This window comes from Rhinolophus ferrumequinum, chromosome 3, assembly GCF_004115265.2.
Source record: "Rhinolophus ferrumequinum isolate MPI-CBG mRhiFer1 chromosome 3, mRhiFer1_v1.p, whole genome shotgun sequence".
Taxonomy (NCBI): Eukaryota; Metazoa; Chordata; class Mammalia; order Chiroptera; family Rhinolophidae; genus Rhinolophus; species Rhinolophus ferrumequinum.
In genome coordinates this window covers 11,532,902-11,551,898 of record NC_046286.1, presented here as the reverse complement: position 1 = coordinate 11,551,898, position 18,997 = coordinate 11,532,902, and the positions used below count along the sequence as shown (strand labels likewise).

Sequence of the window (18,997 nt, the reverse complement as noted above, 5' to 3'; positions counted from 1 at the left end):
CCCTCGGCAAACCTGCTCCCTAGATGATCTGTACTCCTTTTTCATTGAAGAGAGCAGATCCAAATGCAAGCGAGAGAGAGAGGCATAACTAAATCTGCCGTAACCCGTGGACATCAGCATACCATCACCTGTGGCCAAGAGCCGCTGCATACGTGGCTGTTCCAGCTCTCAGGTCAAAGCCTCTGAATCCCTCTGAGAGAACTCAGCCTCTCCAGGGGTCTGTGAACTGCTGTCTGACTTACAGGTTATCCCTCATCCACCCACCCACCCCCACATTCAGGGAGAATGGTAATGAAGGGGGCAAGTGCAGCAGCCTGTGAGGACACCCCACCTAGTTAGCTACCCCCACACCGGCCCTTCGCCCTTTGTAAAGGACTTCTAAACTGCTTCATTCCCTAACCTCACCCTCTCAGTCTCTGCCCCTACTTTTTGTTTTTATTATTATTATGTTTGTATTTTTGTTTTTATTTTAGCCATAATATAAAAATTCAAAAGGTTAGTTTCATTATACTTATAATACAGCCCTTAAAGCCCTACAGAATATTCTAGAGTGTAGCAGTCTTCCCTTTTTGGGTCATCTGCATCTTAATATGATCTCTACTTTGTTTTTTAAAATCTTTTTTTAATTGTATATTGATATTAAATTACATTTTCCCATATCTCTTGGAAACAAAATGTTAGCCAAAAACAAAGTTTATTTTTAACACTTGTTATTTGGAAAAAAATGTATCTGCTGTGTCTCTTCAAGCAGTTCTGCAGGCGCTGTGGTACATGTAATTTAGGGTACATTTAGTAAGTTGAAGGGTTAAAATTCCCTGCACTGTCGCATATGGCAATGAGCAGAATCACAGATGTTGATGATACCACGTAATTAGTATTCTTTTATGTAAATGAAGGCTGTCGGCATGTTACCATAGTGTCTACTCTCTCTGAAGCTGGAATTTATGCCACTTGGTCCCACCAACACCAGGCAGGATTATTCCACTGTCCTTAGTTAAGAGCTGAGAAGAAATCAATACAATGAGAGGAGAAATGGAAATCTCCCCAAGTAGATAGATTCTTTGAATTTTTTTTCCTGTTTTCCTCTTGTCAGTTTTTTCCCCCAGAAATTTTATTTCTGGTGATGCAGAAATGCATTTAGGGTTAGCTAAGAAATTTGCTGTTTGTGAATAATTGGAATAGTCCAATTAAAAGACAAATCATATTTTCAAGCTATAGATTTTTGAAAGATAATTGTAGTGTTTAATTGTCTCATAATTTTTTTTTAATAATGTGATAAATCTACAAGTTTCTCATCAGAACAAAAGGCAAGAACTGAAAATATTTCATTACCTTTTAATTTACTATTATTGATATTAATTATAGTAGGGTGCTTTTAAATATTGATTATAGTTTTGAGCCCCATTTGATTCAGATTTTTAAAATAAAACTATGGTACTAAAGAAGCAAACGCTAATATTTTGTCAGGTTTACTTTCCCCATTTGCAGACAGATCCAAGGTGTGCCGGACATTAATTTAAAGTTGCCGATCTTCTCAATGACGGAGAACTGTTAGGGCGGACCGTGTTCTTTCCCAGGTATACTTCAGGCTTATCTCTTTTGGATATTGGGTGCCTGTCACACTAGATGATGTATGTTTTAAGTGGAAATGTTAGGATTACCTTTGGGAGATATGAAGGAGAAGGTGTATATGTCAGAAAAATATAAAACAGAATTCCTCTTTAGGCCTGGGGTGTTAGGCTTTGTTCTTAAATAAAGTGGTCAGAATATGTATGAAAGGTGAGTTAAACACGTTATCTTTCTTGAACTGAATATACCTTAGATTGTGTTCTCTTGAGTCTCTATTTTGTGTGTTGATTAAGGTGGCTTTTTTCTTTAGTGTCACTTGTGGGTGATTTCCATTTCATGATCAGGTACATTTTTCCTCTAGAGAAGCTGGTCTGCCCAGCTTAAATCAGTGTGGTGAGGTGCAAAGTACCCCTGTGTTTTCTTGAATGGATTTACTCTGCCATATGGAAGGTTAGTGAGTTGCCACGACACATTTGTAATGGGAAGAGGGCTGTGCAGGAAAAGATGTGCGTGACCAGCAGATTTATAGATCAGAAAATGAAATCAGAAGAAAGAATTTCCAGAGTGCCCTTTCCATTTGACAGCTCTCCATGGAGAGTGTGTGGAATGGTTTTTTAGTGTTTTTCTGTTTTGGCTTTTGATTGTCCCAGCATATTTTCCCTAGCAGCGGAGTTGACTTCATAAGGCATCAGTTTTCTGGATGTTGTGTTGCTGTGTTCCCATTCACAGAAATATTCTCTGTAGCTTTTGAAGCTGAACTGTGTTTCGTGCGGTAAGATCTCAGTAGCAGTTAAATTCCTGAAGACACATCAAGCCTCCTATTGGCGAAAACGGGGATTTGCCAGGTTTGGAGTTCTAAGAGGCTATTCAGATATGATTCAGTGAATCTTTGAAAGGAAAGAAAACAAAAAGCCGAATGAACTAAAGCTAGTATATGCTGGTATAGTTAAGTCTGTGCTATCTAATACTGCAGTCACATGTGGCCATTTAAATTTAAATTAATTAAAATTAAATACAATTAAAACTTCAGTCCCTCAGTCTCACTAGCCACATTTCAAGTGCTCAGAAGGCACAAGTGGGTAATGAATTAGCACAGTATTGGACAGTGTTGGTGTAAGTGGAACATTTTGAGAAATAAAATTCTTTCTTTGATTTCTATGAGGAGTTCTTCAACCCTATATATTTGACTGGATTTCGTGCGGTGGTTCTCAGGTTTTAATGTACAAATGAATCATCTGTAGAGCATATTTAAATGGAGATTTTTAGACCCCTCCCCAGATTCTGATTCATCAGGTTTGGAGTCATGACCAGAAATCTGTATATATAACAGGTTTCCAAGGGAATTCTGATGCTGGTAGGTGATTCAGGAACTAACTACATTTAGAAAAATATGAAATTAGCGAGAAACTTGGAATTGCCCCTCTTGATTCCCCCACCCCCTGCCCCTTTCATTACTGACTTTCTTTTGTGTCCCCAGTAATTGGTTATAAGCATCTGTGTACCCAACTTGATTGGTAATAAGGAGAAAAAAGAAAATGCATTTTTTTACCATTTCATCTTTTTAACATATGTGTGTTTTAATTTGGCTCTGCCCTACAAAAAGTAAACAGAAGTGGTTATTTCAGTACCATTCCCGACCGTGTGGGAAGGTAATTCTGACAGAACACCTCTCTGACCACTACACCGTTGAGTACCCAAAAGCCTTGAAATTACAAAGGAGTATAAAAAGAAATACATCACATGATCTGTCTGAAGTATATTATGTATGGTTAGGAAATGGATAAATACATCCAGAGAAATTAGTTAAAGGGCACATAGCAACAAGTTAATAATTAGAAAAATAATAACTACATCCTGACAGTACTCAAAGTGAAAAGCATGATCTGACTTGATTGAAAATTATCTTGGTTGCTTTCCTTTGTATGATTTGAGGGTTTCTTATATGGAGACGTGAACTCTGCCATCTGGGATGGACAATAAAAAATGGGAAGGATCTCTCATGTGGTCCTGTGGTATATTTGTGGGTTTTGGCAAGAGGACCAAGCCAGGGGGGGACATCTGGAGAACTACAGGGACCACTCAGAGTGCACTGCATTTGGAACATCTCTGCCTGACCCCATATCGTGGAACTGCATTTGCTCACAGAAATGAAAGGGGAGAAGAAATGGAGATAAAGGGCGTTCTCTTTACAAGAGGAACTACCTTTAGGGAATTTTAAATACTGGTATTGGGAAAAAAAACCTGTCAAGGTTCCCAAGAATAAAAAGTTTTCTTTTAAAATAGTTGTGTAGCATCTTTTCCTTGGGGAAATTGCCCATTAGGCTTCTCTGATGAAAAATATTGAAGAAATAATGTTAGGAAGACAAAACAACAAACAAAAACCACTTTAGTATGTTACCATTGTTTGGTTAAATACTGTAATACCGGTACCCACTCCACCTCTTGTCCTAAGAGTTAGATCTCTCTACTCCTAATTCTGTACTTAACTATCCATTCAGTAAAGAAGTTCAAAGTTTTAACCACCCTTTCTACAAGATGTAAATGTTCTTTCCAAAAAGACACATTGTCTTAATCCCTCAGGGTTGCTGTTACAAAAATACCATAGACTGACTGGGTGGCTTATAAACAACAAATATTTATTTCTCACAGTTCTGGAGGCTGGGAAGTCCACCATCGTGGCACCAGATTCCACGTCTGGTAAGGACTTCCTGGTTCATAGGCGTAAGGCATGTCACTATGTCCTCACGTTGCAGAAGGGGTGAGGGAGCTCTTTTATAAGGGTGCTAATCCCATTTATGAGAGCTCACCCCATGAGGGCCACCCCATTTATGATCTGATCACCTTCCAGTGGTCCCCCACCTCCAAATGCCATCACCTAGGGGTTAAGATTTTAGCGTATGAACTTGGCGGAGGGAGACACAAACATTCAGGCCATAGCAGACGTATAAAGTGTTACTTAGATTGAGGCTCAGTCTTCTTAGCCAGGTTCTTTGGACTCAGGAAAAGAATACTTTGTAGAGGACTTTCTCTTTCTTATCTTTACCTCATCCTGTTAGATCTGCTTTGAAAATCATTGAAACCCACCTAAGACTGCCTGATTGTACTTCATGGTCTTCACCTCTCCTACTGTATTTGAAACACGATGTCTCTCCTCTCCGTTCCTCTCCCTTGTCCCTTCCTGCATACACCCAGGATCTTGATCAGTATGAGATTAGAAGCTTTCCTTCCAGGACATCATCAGCTCAGAAATGGTTCAGAATATGGTTTCTTTCCCTGGGTGGCCAGTTGGGTATAGTGTGAAATAAGGGTAATGACATTTCCTAAGGAACACAAATCGGCCTCACACAAAAATAGCTGATATTCAAGAATGAGAAAATGTAAAGTTTCAAATCGGTGCTAAGGCCGCCCCTATAGTTTATGATTCCTTTTTAAGGAATTTAACTGTCCTGTGTAATCAATCCTCAGTCTATACCAAATTTGCTTTTGTTTTTAACTTCCTTCCAAAGGAACCGATTTTGAATTGAGAACTAATGAGTATTGAGTTGAAAATGCCAGTTGCACAACTTTTTCTAGGAAAATATTTTGCTGAAAGCTTGTGATTTTTTTCTCTCTCTCTTTGGGGTTCTGCTCTGCCAGGTTGAAAGAGTGGAGACTTCTGTAAGACATGGATAGATGCAAACATGTAGGGCGGTTGCGGCTGGCCCAGGACCACTCCATCCTGAACCCCCAGAAGTGGTACTGCAGGGAGTGCACCACCACGGAGTCCGTCTGGGCTTGCCTCAAGTGCTCGCACGTGGCCTGCGGCCGCTACATTGAAGACCACGCCCTTAAACACTTTGAAGAGACTGGACATCCGCTCGCCATGGAGGTCCGGGATCTCTACGTGTTCTGTTACCTGTGCAAGGACTACGTGCTCAATGATAACCCGGAGGGGGACCTGAAGCTGCTGAGAAGCGCCCTCCTGGCGGTCCGGGGCCAGAAGCAGGACCCGCCCGGGAGGCGCGGCCGGACGCTGCGGTCCATGGCCTCGGGCGACGACGCGGCCCCGCCGCCGCGCGCTCCTCAGGGACAGCCGCAGATGCTCACGGCTCTGTGGTACCGGCGCCAGCGCCTGCTGGGCAAGACGCTGCGACTCTGGTTTGAGAAGAGCTCCCGGGGCCGGGCCAAGCTGGAGCAGCGGCGGCGGGAGGAGGCGCTAGAGCGCAAGAAGGAGGCCGCGCGGCAGCGGCGGCGCGAGGTCAAGCGGCGGCTGCTGGAGGAGCTGGCCAGCGCCCCTCCGCGCAAGAGCGCGCGCCTGCTGCTGCACGCGCCCCGCGCCGCCGCCCCGCGCCCCGCCGCCCCGCGCGCACCCGCCGGGGGCCGCCTCCCGCCGCGCCGCGCGCCCGCCGTGGCCCCGGGCGTCACCGGCCTGCGCAACCTGGGCAACACCTGCTACATGAACTCCATCCTGCAGGTGCTCAGCCACCTCCAGAAGTTCCGAGAGTGTTTCCTGAACCTCGACCCTTCCAAAACGGAACAGCTCTTTCCCAAAGCCACCAACGGGAAGGCGCCACTCTCGGACAGGCCGGCCAGCAGCTCGGCCACCGAGCTGTCACCGAGGAACGTCAGGGCCGAGACGTGCGAACGGGAGGGCCTCTGCTGGAACGGCGGGGCTTCCATCACCAGGAGCCTAGAACTCATCCAGAACAAGGAGCCCAGCTCGAAACACATGTCCCTCTGCCACGAACTGCACACCCTCTTCCGAGTCATGTGGTCCGGAAAGTGGGCCCTGGTGTCCCCCTTCGCCATGCTCCACTCGGTGTGGAGCCTGATCCCTGCCTTCCGCGGCTACGACCAGCAGGACGCGCAGGAGTTTCTGTGCGAGCTGTTGCACAAAGTACAGCAGGAACTCGAGTCTGAAGGCACCACGCGCCGTATCCTCATCCCCTTCTCCCAGAGGAAGCTCACCAAACAGGTCTTAAAGGTGGTGAATACCATATTTCACGGGCAGCTCCTCAGTCAGGTAGGTGTGTGCCCAGCCGAACCCCGACTCTGCCCATCAGTAGGAGGGAGGCTGGTATGGCAGTTCGAGCTTCCCATGAGTGCCTCCCCCAGCTGGCTGGGCCAAGGGGAGCCAGCAATGGCCGTGATTATGCCTAATGGAGGGAGGGTGGCCATTGTACCTTTCACTGTACTGTATCGGGTGGTCGGCTTGTTGCTGAACTTGCCTCCTGTCTCTTTCTGGGCAGATTTTCAGTATAACTTGCCATCTGTCTTCATTTTCAGTGACTGTCTAACCTTTGATGACGATGCGGGTAATCTGTTATCCTTGTTACAATTAAGTACCTATGGTTGGTATGCCATCCTTTGATCAGTTTTAGGAATTGAACAGTTTGCCTGTATCCCTGGTTCCATGGTAGTTTGAAAGAGTATGTAGTCTTCCTTCCTAGGCGTTCTTTACATACAAGGAAGGGAGGTGGCGGGGAGTATGCCAAAGGCTTAAGCAAGCCTCCCTCCTGGTCCCCATTACCTTTCATTTCCTAAATCTTCAGCCATGTAGGGACATAAGCGAAGCCTCATAGATAAGGCTTTGTGAGAATATGCAAAAAGAGAATTTTTAGAGTTAAAAAGGTGGGCAACTTAAGAGATCCAGGTAAAAACCTCTACACTGTGCTAATGAGGTTTTCTGCCCTGGTATTTAGGGTTTTAAAAGAATGACGAGTTGGGTGGGAAGAGAAAGTTGATTTAGGCTTTAGCATTTGAAAGGGGAGTGTTTAGAGGCACTTCCTCTCTCCCCTCAGGGTCCACAGGAAGAAAGGTGCACCTGGGAAGGTTGTAGCGGAAGGTGAGCTAATCACAAGATACTCTGAGGCTCTGGAGACCCAGGGATCAGTGTAGGGGTGCTGCACGAATCAAGGGCAGAAAGATCGGCAAGTTGGGACTGCATGGAAGGAACGAAGTCTGGAGGAAGAAAGAGTGAGGGTAAGAGAAAAACACAGGCATCTGCGAATTCTCCATCTCAGACTGATTCCACGATAAGTCGCAGTGTGTACTTTGCACACAGTGTGCATTGAGTGGCAGAGCAGCTTCGAGAGAGAAGAGACAAAGGGTTAGGTAATAACCTCTGTGCTGTATGGTTTTCCAGTTCCAGCTGGCATCACATAGTTAGAAATATATACAGAAGTAACAGGTTCTAATCCTCTTAAAGTTATGTTTAGTATTTTACTAGAAAATTCTTTTTGAAAACTGTACACTTAGTTTTGGTCATTATATGTCTTGCATAAAGCAAGCAAAAACGTATGTGGGAAATGTTGAAGTTACATAACCTGTCAATCAATCTTTTCATTCTAGGTCACGTGTATATCATGCAATTATAAATCCAACACCATTGAGCCCTTTTGGGATCTGTCCCTGGAATTCCCTGAACGCTATCACTGCATAGAAAAAGGGTTTGTCCCTTTGAATCAGACGGAGTGCCTGCTCACTGAGATGCTGGCCAAGTTCACAGAGACAGAGGCCCTGGAAGGGAGAATCTACGCTTGTGACCAGTGTAACAGTGAGTGCTGGGGGGGAAGGGAGGGTGCAACTGGAATATCGGTTTAAGGAGCTTCTTTTGCCCCTTTTAGTCAAAAGTAACACTGATAACATTGAGTGGTTCTAAAGCATCTTTTAAGGAAGTTCTTTTGCTCTCATTTTACTGAAAACAAGAATATGGACATTATACTATATTAAAAAACAACCTAGGAGTGGTGCCTCCTTTGACTCGTCTTGGATTGACCTTAGCTGTTATCTTGGGAGGCATTTGAAAGTGTGGCTTCTGAAATGGGGATTCTAAGAACATGAGTACTGAGCTTCATAGTGCTACCAGAGTCCTGCTGAAATTCATGAATATAGACAGAGTCTGGTGGTTCTTAATCTAAGGTCGGGTGGCATCGCCTGTTTGAGGCTGTGGCATCAGAAAAGCGTGCTTTTGTATTGTATCTGTAGATTTAAAGTCTGTCAGAAGTGATGCTGAAGGTGTGTGCAATGAGATCAAGAAAGCGAGTAGAAAAAAGTCCATTGTTCTGGGGCAGTTCAATTCTTTCTATGTTTGTTTCCCCATATGTTTGAAAGGTTGGCATTTCAGAGGGGGTCAAAAGGAAGTTTCTCTATTGTGGCTTTAATGTTGAAGTGGAACTCTCCGTCTGGTCACGTGGGCATCTCACTCAGGACCCCCTCCTGTCCTGCCACACTAACCCTTAATGCTTTTGCTAACCCAGCATGTCCTAGAGGAAATGCAGAGCAAATACTTGGAAGCTCACGTTTGGATTTTTTGGCTTTATAAAGATTTGGAAACTAAAATTAATGGATTGTGCAGAGATCTAGAAATCAACTTGCAGCCATATACTAGTTTGGACTACAAGTTTTGGGAACAAAAATCTTATGGTAGTCCTTAATATATTTGCATATGGCTTTTTAAAATAGTAAATTGTGGGAAACCTGTTTTCTCTGAAGAATCAGGACAAAAATCAAAAAGTAATACTTGATATTATTTTGCTACTTTAAAACAAAATTTGAAATGCTTACTTGGTTAACTGTAGACTCACCTGTCTGTTCCATATTGAGATATAAAGGCAGTGACTTAAATTATCTTATTAGAGCAGTATCTGTTTTTTTGTTGTTTTTTAACAGTAATTCGTAAAGATTTTTACTTGTAAGGAACAGAAGGATGTCAACTGTCATTCAATCATTCTCAGACATGATAGACTAGGCAAGAAATACTTTTATTTTTGCAGGAAAGTGTTGTTTTTCTGGTTGCCAGATGTGCCAATTTATCAGGATTTCTCTAGGCCAGTTCAAATAATAACAGGGAAGGAAAACTATAGTAAAGGAACAAGATGAATTGATCTGTTGCTTGTGACGTTTCAAAACGATCAGCCTTCCACCTCTCTGTGTGGCCAGCTTAATCAAATGGAGACAGAAATGATCAATCTCAATTGAATCAGTAATTTTTTTTTCTTTGTGAATTTCATTTTAGGGAAACAAAGCCAGATTCTACACGGTCTTCATTTTAGCTCACACCCTCCCTCTGCTGGCAGTGGCAGTCATTGCCAGGGTTCCCAGGCAGAGCTGCAATAATTTTCAAAAGCCTGCTGGTGAATAGGAATGTAAGATAAAGCCAGGCCCTGCTTTGAATTCTTTCTGTTCATGCCCCCACGTATCATGACTACCAGCCCCAGTAAAAGATATGACACACTCATTCTGCTGCAATCTGTTAGAAGAAGCACCAGCTCCATATCCTATTGTCACACAAAGCTCCCTGATACGTCATCTGCCTGTGATTTGTTACCTTTCATGGGTAGTGCAAACAGGACTTGGAATCAGATGCCAAGATCTTCAGACACTGAGACCATGGTATCAACAGCTCAAAGACAATTAGCCGGCACCACAGTGGACCACTAACTCATTTCATATTCCCATCCAATCACGGATTTAATTAATAACAGAACCGTCATCAGTAAATGGTTATAGAGAAGGCTTCTGACGGAAATTAAGAGAACTGTATTTCCATTGTTTATTTGCCATAATTTAAACATGCATTTCCCTCACAGTTCAGTGGTTTTAGAAACAAAATTGAAGTCTGAGCATTGACTCTGCTTTGGACTGGATGGATTTGGCCAGACTGTCAGCCTTATCCTGCATGTCCAGTAGTGTGCTTTTATCCAAGAAACACAGTTCACAAAATAGGTACAGTATAAAAATATAAAACCGGAAAAGGTTCTTTTCTAAATATTTGTATATGCCACAAGCATATCATGCTGGGGGAAAATATATTTTTAAATACTTTGTCCTTTAGTAATATTGTGTTCTATCTTTTTCCTAAGCTTGAAATATATGTATTATTACCCATTTTACAGGAAAGCAAAATGAGGTTCAGAGTTTTGAGTAACTTGTCCAGTAGCATACCGGTACAACTAACTGTGAGCAGGAAATAGAATTAGGCCTTTCTGATGAAAACAAAAAGCTTAAGGTATACTATAGTGCATCATAATTTAAGTGATAAGCCCATATTTAGAGGCATAGAACCCTACCATATGCTTTACGTGCATGTTGTTGCGGTGACCTTCCATTATAGTCCATTCATAAACCCATGACATCACGAGTGGTCCATCCTAACCCATACCAATTTTGGAAACTGCTGGTGACAAAAATTTGAAAGTGGATGTATCAGAATTAGGTTTAGTCAACTCAAATAACAATGACTTAAAACAAGAAGTAACTTTTTTTCCTGTTATATACAGAGGGTGCCAAAAAAATGTATACATATATTAAGAAAGGAAAAAATTATTAAAATTGTAATACTCAATATACACCGATAACAAAAGATGCATACAAGTCATGTTTGACTATTGCAATTACAAGAGGTGCTCAAAGTGGTTCCCATCAGCGTCCAGACACTTCTGATGACGGCGAACTACTGCTTGAACAAGGTTGACCAAAGTGTCCACTTGTATAATTTTTTGGGCACCCCGGGTACAAGAAGTCTGAAGGACATTCAGGGGCTTGTATGGTGGCTGTATGGTCAGGGTGGACCCAGGCTCCTTCCATCTTTCAGCTTTGCTACCCTAGTTTAAGGCTTCCATCCTCAAGATGACCTCAAGGTCCAAGAGGAATTCTAACAGTTGGAAACAGTGGGAAGGACAGACAAAGGATGCACCTTACACCTGAATCAGTCTTCTTTAAGCTACCATCCCGAGTGCCGCACAATCATTCCTTTCACCTCTGCCAGGACTTCCGTGGCCACACCACGCAGACATGTGAGGCTGGAAAATGCAGTCTTACAGAGGGTCACATTGCTGCCCCAAATAGCGTTTGAACCCAAATTGAGGTTCAAATACTGAGAAATAAGGAGAATGCATATTGAGTGGCAAGTCTTTGTCTCTGCCATAGCTAGGAAAGAATGAGACTCCTCACCATCTGTGTCTTATACCTTCCCAAACCATATAGGCAAACGACGAAAATCCAATCCCAAACCTCTTGTTCTGAGTGAAGCTAGAAAGCAGTTAATGATCTACAGACTACCTCAGGTCCTGCGGCTGCACCTTAAAAGATTCAGGTGAGCTTGCTCTCGGGTGTCCCAGGTGGCTGTGGGAACAGCTGCTTCAAAGGCTTTTGTGAAGGCAAAGGTCTTTGCTGTTGGGAGGGGACGCTGGTTCCCTAGAGACCCTGTACTTTCCATGGAGATGACACGGGTCACGCCCAGTGAGGCAAGTCGATGTTGGGGCCCAGGAGGACGGGCTCCTGCTCTCATGGCCCCGTTTGATCGGCTAGTCTGTACCAGCTGTCTGTGCTGGGCTTATGTCACATCGTCTTCAGAATAAAGTATGAGATAATCTGTGAAAAAGGCAAGCAGTAAACTCCAGAAGATTATTGCCCGAATTGGTTGTTTAGGGATCTCTAGTTTCAGGGTACATCATGGAACATTCACAGGAAATATATGTGGACATTATTTACTAGTGTTTTATTGATGTGAAAACCAAAGCTGGAAGGTGAAGTTTTGTCAGTTCCCAGTTTTCCCTCCCTCTACCTATAATCACTTATGCCTTTTTAACTAGTAAGAAGTCCGTATCCATGTTCTAGGTGGTCTGGCCGTAATCATCGAGAGAAGATTGGGGTCCACGTCGTCTTTGACCAGGTATTAACCATGGAACCTTACTGCTGCAGGGACATGCTCTCCTCTCTTGACAAAGAGACCTTTGCCTATGATCTCTCCGCAGTGGTCATGCATCACGGGAAAGGGTTTGGCTCAGGACACTACACAGCCTATTGCTACAACACAGAGGGAGGTGCGTGCGCTTTACTCTGTGGGGTGGGGGACACGGAAAGGGTGGTTTGTCCACATTTCATTGCTTTCCTTGTATTTCATCGATAGAGGGATGTTACATACATTGAAATCCAGTGAGCAGGATTATGAAAGCTGGATTCAAATTTTGGATATATTCCTAAGTAAAAACCTAAGATTGTTCTAACAATTGATAGGAGCTGACACATGTAAAATGCTTAGCACCGTGCCTAGCACCTTATGCTCTGTTAATGTTAGAGGTTAGCATGATTTATCAATATTGTGCTGCAATGTTCTGTTTCCTTCTTGGTTATGCAGAAATAGTATGACCCATCTAACCTCATGGAGATACTGCGTGAATCTCACTAGCTTCAGCTCCTAAGGCTGAGAACATTTACTGAGCACTTACTCCTTACCTGGGAGGTGTGGGGATACAAGGGCCCCTCCCAAGGGGCTTTCAGTCCTTGCCCCCCAGAGCCGAGCCTCCCAGCTACTGCATTGGGGCAGGTGGGCTGCAAATGTGTTTTCAGTAGTGTACTGATCTTAAACCCTTGAGGCAGTCAGAGTGAGCCTGTGAACAAATGACTTTTTATTCCTCCTAAATTTTTCTTTAACACTCCTCTCTTTTCTCCATTTCCCCTTCCTTCCTTCTCTTCTCCTCTCTTAGCCCTCAGTCTCCTGTCTTTATAGAGAGGAGGCCCTAAGGGGCAGTGAAAAAAGCCTGAACAAAATGAGGAAAAAAATTGTAGACCGTTGACATTGTAAACAGTACCGCGGTGGGGTTTGGTGGGGTTAAAGCCAATGGTTCCAGGACGTCTCTTGGTTTCATTTACTTGTCTCTCCCCACCACACACACCAATATTCAGGGCTTAGCGCTATTCACATTCCTCTGTCCCTTTCTTCATCTCCTGGTTGTGCCTGCTGATTAGAAATATAAATTGGGTCGTCATTTACTCTTTCTTTCCTTTGGTTTCATAGGTTTTTGGGTCCACTGCAATGACTCAAAGCTGAATGTATGCAGTGTCGAGGAAGTGTGCAAAACTCAAGCCTACATCCTTTTTTACACTCAAAGAACAACAGTTCAGGGCAATGCAAGAATCTCAGAAACCCAACTCCAAGCTCAGGTGCAGCCCAGCAACAACGATGAGGGCAGACCGCGGACCTTCCCCTGAATGGGAGGCACATATCAAAGACTGGCTTGCTTTTAAACTATTGGTGTCTATACATCTTTCCTCTTATAGGAAATAAGGTTTACTGCAGGAACAGATTACGAGGTTTGCCTCACTGGGTCTAGAGCAGAAGGTGCCAGGTGACTCATGTCTTATCCTAGAATCTGTAGTCACTTTCTTTTGAATGGATTGAGGAATACCCTCCTTTGATAAAAATCAAAAGGAGTAACTTGTATGAAGATTCTTTCATCAATTGCTTCTGAACATAAAGGGATCTGGGTGGAGCAAAGAGGGGGTACATTGGTCATATCCAGCCAGGAGACAGGTGTGTTCTCTTTCCCGCTGTGTGATTAGTCAGGACCTCCGCACAGCCCCGCCCTCCTGATGGGAGCAGCGCCGGTCAGAACACTCGAGGGTCAGAACACTCGAGGAACGGCCCTGGGCTTGCACCTGGCTGGATGGGCCTGAGGGCAAGGCAGGAAGTGAAGTCTAAGGATTTGTTCCTACAGAGGAAGTAACGTTCAAGGGTTCACAATTTGCAGACTTCCTTTTCTGGGGACTAGCAGTTGAAGAGTGGAATGAGATGTATGGAGCGAATTTCCCCATGCCAAACGCGAGGTTTTCCGCGTGTCATACCCTCCCTGGCTGCTGCTCGTTTAATCATTCCACATCTTCTGAGACTGGCGTGAACACAGACTGGCCTTCATTCCAAAGGAGCAGTTCATATGGGGAAGCAAGACACCGGCACATGACGTGTTCTCTGCTGCATGCTGAGCGTAAGGGTCCTCGGGGCTGCAGTTCTGTAGCAGACGCCTGGTTTGGATAGGTACAGGTCTAGGGCTTAGTTTACCTTGGTCTTTAGGGCAGTTGTCTGAGGCTTTCTCAGAACTCAGTGGAGAGTGGGCAGGGAGAGCTGGGGGCCGGGGCTTATATAAATGTCTGTCACCTTTTCTTACCTGGTACGGCATGCAGTTTTTCTGCTTCCACCTGGAAGGCTAGAACATTCTTGTTCACCACAAGGTTTGGGAGCTTTTGCTTTCCTAGCGCTTAGGAATCTGCCCGTCTGTCCGAACAGTCTCCTGCTGATGGCCCTGGCCTGTGTCCCCCCAAATCTGATCGTCCCTACTGTTTCTTTACCCAGACACATTCAGTCCACCAGAGTAAAGCAAGAGTGCCCTGTCCTTTACTCCAGTGCTAGTAAAGTAGATCTTTTTCTCTAAACTGGGCCAGTTTCTAAGTGGAATGAAATTGCCCGGAGGGAAACCTTCCTCCCCATCAGGCGCCACTGAATTTCCCTTCTCAATCCTTCGCTTAGACTCACCAGTACAAGTGAATGCAGCTCGTAACTCGTTGTGTCGTTGCTGCAGCCTGCCTCAGCCTGTCCTGTGAATGAATGCTCATCTTTTGACTGAGTATATCATATTAGCATTTCAGTTCAGGTAGAAGTACAGTTGTCACTTGAAGGGAGCAGATCTGGAAGGGAGTTTCGGGACGGGTGGAAGTTGGGAAGAGAGAGGCTAATGAATAAGGGTGGCAGCTTTAGCACTGCTGACAGGCCGCATTCCCAAGCAGGTCTGGAGCATTGGCTGTTGACCTCTTTTGAGATGAACTCTCCCATAGGACCTGCCAGCCAGCACCGAGACATGGAGGAAATCGGACAGAATATGGCTCACCCTGCTAAGGAAGGGCGAGTGACCCTATTTTAAATTAAACTTGCTTTTGCCAACACTGTGAGGTTTCTGTAATATTTAGCTTTTATTTGGAAGCGATAGCGTATGGCATTTTTTATGCTGTTTGGTTTATATTGTCTACTGCAGGCTTCTTTGTATAAGCTTGGCCGGGCTCCCCCTCTCCTGGACACTGTTGTAGAGTGTCACAGCTGCCCACGCTGCCAGAGGCTCTGATGTGAAGCTATATTCTCTAGACCCACATTTTTAGGTCGCCATGATTGGTGATGACTTTTTGTGGCAACAGAAAAGCCAATTCACTCAAAGAGAGTAAAAAGAAAAGGAACCTATAAATTGTGCCTCATCTTTCATTGAATGCTATATTATCCTAGGGAAAAAAACATACAAATGGAGAATAGAGCATCTACTTCATCCCTCAGACACTCCAGAGGGAAATACTTAAGAAAAATGGACGTTTAGTGGAAAATTAAAAGATCTCCAAATTTAATTTTTAAAAATAGTTTTATACCAAATATTATAAGGAATATTAAGCAAATTAAAGACTTTGTAAAATAAGTGCTTAACTTAGCTGAGCACCCCTGTATCTAATTCCTGAAATTGTTTTTAAAGAGGAGTTGGACTAGAAACCACTACCCGAGTCCTCACTGAGCCGCACATCATGAAGGTGCCCCTGCAGTCAGACCCCTCAGGTACCCAGAGGCCCCAGCACTAGACGCTGTTGAGAAGTTAGTATTTATGAAGATTTTTATTAAAGAAAAGAGTTGCTTGCTGCGTAAGTCAGTGGCTATTGTGAGAGAAATGTCCCTTTGCCTTTAATTTATTTACATATTGGAAGTAGATGAATTCCTTAGTAGTTGCACCTTTAAATTGAAACATTCTAAGGAGAAGAAAATAAGAACCAGGTAGAAGTTGACTAGACACTGCCAAATCAAATCCAAGATCTCCTAACTGAACCTTATGGACCTGCTTCTTCCAGACAAGTAGTTAGAGTCCCGTTCCAGGAACCTTTCGCAGTCGGCTGGTGTGTTTACTTTCTGCTGTAGCCAGCCAAGATGAAGACACCCCGGCCCTCACAAAGGATTTGTACCTCAGTCTAGCTTGACCCTCATACTTGCGGTTGCCTGAGACGAGCATCCATGCTAGCGAGGGCTGCCCTCAACAGCCAGAAACTGAAGCTCTTATTAAATGGTGGGCAGAGCTCTTGCCAGCTTTGATCAAACCCCTCAGGCTGAGGGGGGCAGTGCCACTGTAAAGAATTTCCAGATGTCTCTTTAAAAGTCATGAATAAAATTGGAAACTGTAGAAGTGTTAACGTGTCCTATGGACTCAATAGCAGAGTTTATTTTTTTTTTAATGGCAAGGCTTCTAGAGTCAATGATTGTATGAGTTCCCTTCTCTAGCTATGCTTACAGTTCCATCCAAGTGCAAGAATTAATGGGGTGGGTTGGCTGGCAGTGCAGTATGGGCCCCAGCCGGGCCTCAGCATAAGCCCGAGAGGTGGACAGTAGTGCAGAATGAAAACGTGGTTGGGTGTGGGGGGTGGGATAGGGGTGGGCAGGCAGGGCGGGAGAAATGGAATTTGTTTTACTTACTGATAAAGCTTTGTGAACTAATTTTATACAATTCATAAAATTTGGTGCCTTGTACCCAATTATGGTTTGCATGGGATTGAAAAGATTAAGGGAAGGGGTTCCTTCTTATCATTTCAAGTGGCAAATTGGTCTGTATAGTGTAAAGGACATTTGGTATCAGACTTTTTTAAAGCATTTCGTATCTCTTGTGTGTGAAAGCAAATTATTCTTACCAGCAAGATCTGAAATTTTTCTGTAATGTCCAAAATCTTTGTATTTGTGATTATTCATGAAATGGCTGCTTTTCAAGGCAGACTATGTACCCCATTTTTTTCACCACCCCTTTTATGGTCAAAACATTAACTCAGGCCTTTTCAAATCAGGCTGGGAGGGCCACCCTTTCTTAAATGTATGTTATACCCCTATATGCGGTTATATCTTGTGAGTGGAAGGGTTGCTTTTCCAGCTGGTTGGGAGAGCACAAACATTCAGAAAAGGCCTTTTCGTTTTTCTAATGCTGGGCAACTTCTGGTAGAAGTCCAAAAAAATGGGTCCTCCCGAAGTGCTATTCCTCTCATTTGTTCTGAAGTTGTTTTGCACAAATTTTCAGGAAGCAGTGTAGAACACAATCCCCTATATGTGAACCTTTTAGTTGAGATTTTAAGGTAAGCCAGTGCACTGTGTAATATGCAAAAGAAAAGGCTCAAAGAACCCATCCCAGCCCCTTCCCCTGGCCCGTGCTGAGTGGCTGTGGCAGGAGACCCGTCCGCTCACCCGCAGGGTGGTTTATAGCATGCCCTTTCACTCCGACCTTAAGGTTCCCACTGAGCTCGAGACTTCACCAAAGGATTTTTCAAAAGCTCACCACTCTAAGCACATTTAATAATTGGGTCCCTCAGCCCAGTTACTGGTTTAATTAGCTGAAGGACTTCTATCTTTGGAGTGAAACCTTCCATGGCCACTTAGTTTTTTACCATCTCCCTAGTAGGTCAGATTCTTTTTTGGAAGTCAGCACTACAGCTGAAAAGCTCCTTCTAAATATGACTGAGTTTAGTTTATATCTTCCACATTTAAATTAACCATTCTCTGGGTCTAGGACTTTCACCACTGTGTATTCATTCAACCCACACATTGCTCTAAATGTACCATAGCTACTATAGCCATGAGGTGAATGGTCATTTTTGTGGACTCTTTCCATACTTACATCAGCTGGCATGTCTCCATTTCAAACCTAACTAGCTAGTATAAGAGACTTTCATAGTACTGTGATATCTGGCCAGGGCTGCAAACTGGGATAGGATGGAAAACGGACTCCCCCGGAGGAGACTGGCGTGGTGAAAGCCAGCACTTTTATTTAAAGAGGATTTTTCATGATTTTTGAAACTGTCAATTTGGTAGCTTTATTCACTAAAGTCTTATCACTTTGAAGAACTAAGCCAATTTAAATGGAACTTTACCTTACCAGCATTATGGCTTTATAAACCAACCAATAGTGAACACTATTACTTGAAGCTAAAACAGTCAATGTTTTTATTTCTTTCAATTACAGTTGACGTACAAAAGCATTAGATTTTGAGTGAAATTTGAATTATGCTTTTGGAAGCTACCATGTATTAGTTTTTGCTGGATTTTGATTTTCAGCTTTGAAACTTTATCAAATAGAACTGTTCACAATTATGAGTAGATCTGGTAGCAGACTTCCAGGATGTTAAGTTTCATTCCTATAAAGAACAGGAGGTGCTGACACTTGTCTTAGCAGTGGTCTCAGGCAGGCGGGAATGGGGTTAGAATCTCTTACAGCTTAAGTTCCCTTCCTGGTCTCCATCTGAGGGGTGACGGCTGCAAACCTAAGCCTTGCTCTCGTCTATGTGACTCTTCTTCATCTCCACACCCAGTCGGACATAAATCTGTCAGATCATGTGTGGTCCCACGTAGACTCTTAAAGGGTCTTGGTTCACGTTAAGCCAGCCACCGCCCTGAATTCACACGGGCTCAAACTCCTTCCTCCTAACTGATGAGACCTACCTGATTAATACAAGAAAATGGTGCTTTTTTTTTTTTTAAAGAAAAATATGTAACTAATTCTCAAACAGCTGTCTTAACGAGATACCTGCCGGCAGGGTCAAGAGGTACTATTTTGTCCTATTTATCTTTAGTGAAACAGGTTACTAGAGACAACATCTGTCAACTGTAACAATT

The 18,997-nt window shown here is 43.7% G+C and overlaps 1 protein-coding gene across 2 annotated transcripts in view; it reads left to right on the top strand.

The window, feature by feature from the left end:
* Positions 1–18,855, top strand: part of USP49 (ubiquitin specific peptidase 49) — a 72,408-nt gene extending 53,553 nt beyond the window's left edge. For both annotated transcript variants that reach the window (XM_033102638.1, XM_033102639.1), the window contains 5 exons: positions 5,206–6,571; positions 7,900–8,104; positions 11,536–11,644; positions 12,169–12,374; positions 13,349–18,855. In XM_033102638.1, the coding sequence (XP_032958529.1) occupies positions 5,234–6,571; positions 7,900–8,104; positions 11,536–11,644; positions 12,169–12,374; positions 13,349–13,542 (2,052 nt within the window). In that variant the 5' untranslated portion in view covers positions 5,206–5,233 and the 3' untranslated portion in view covers positions 13,543–18,855. The remainder of the gene's footprint in view (positions 1–5,205; positions 6,572–7,899; positions 8,105–11,535; positions 11,645–12,168; positions 12,375–13,348) is intronic.
* The last annotated feature ends 142 nt before the right edge of the window (positions 18,856–18,997 follow it).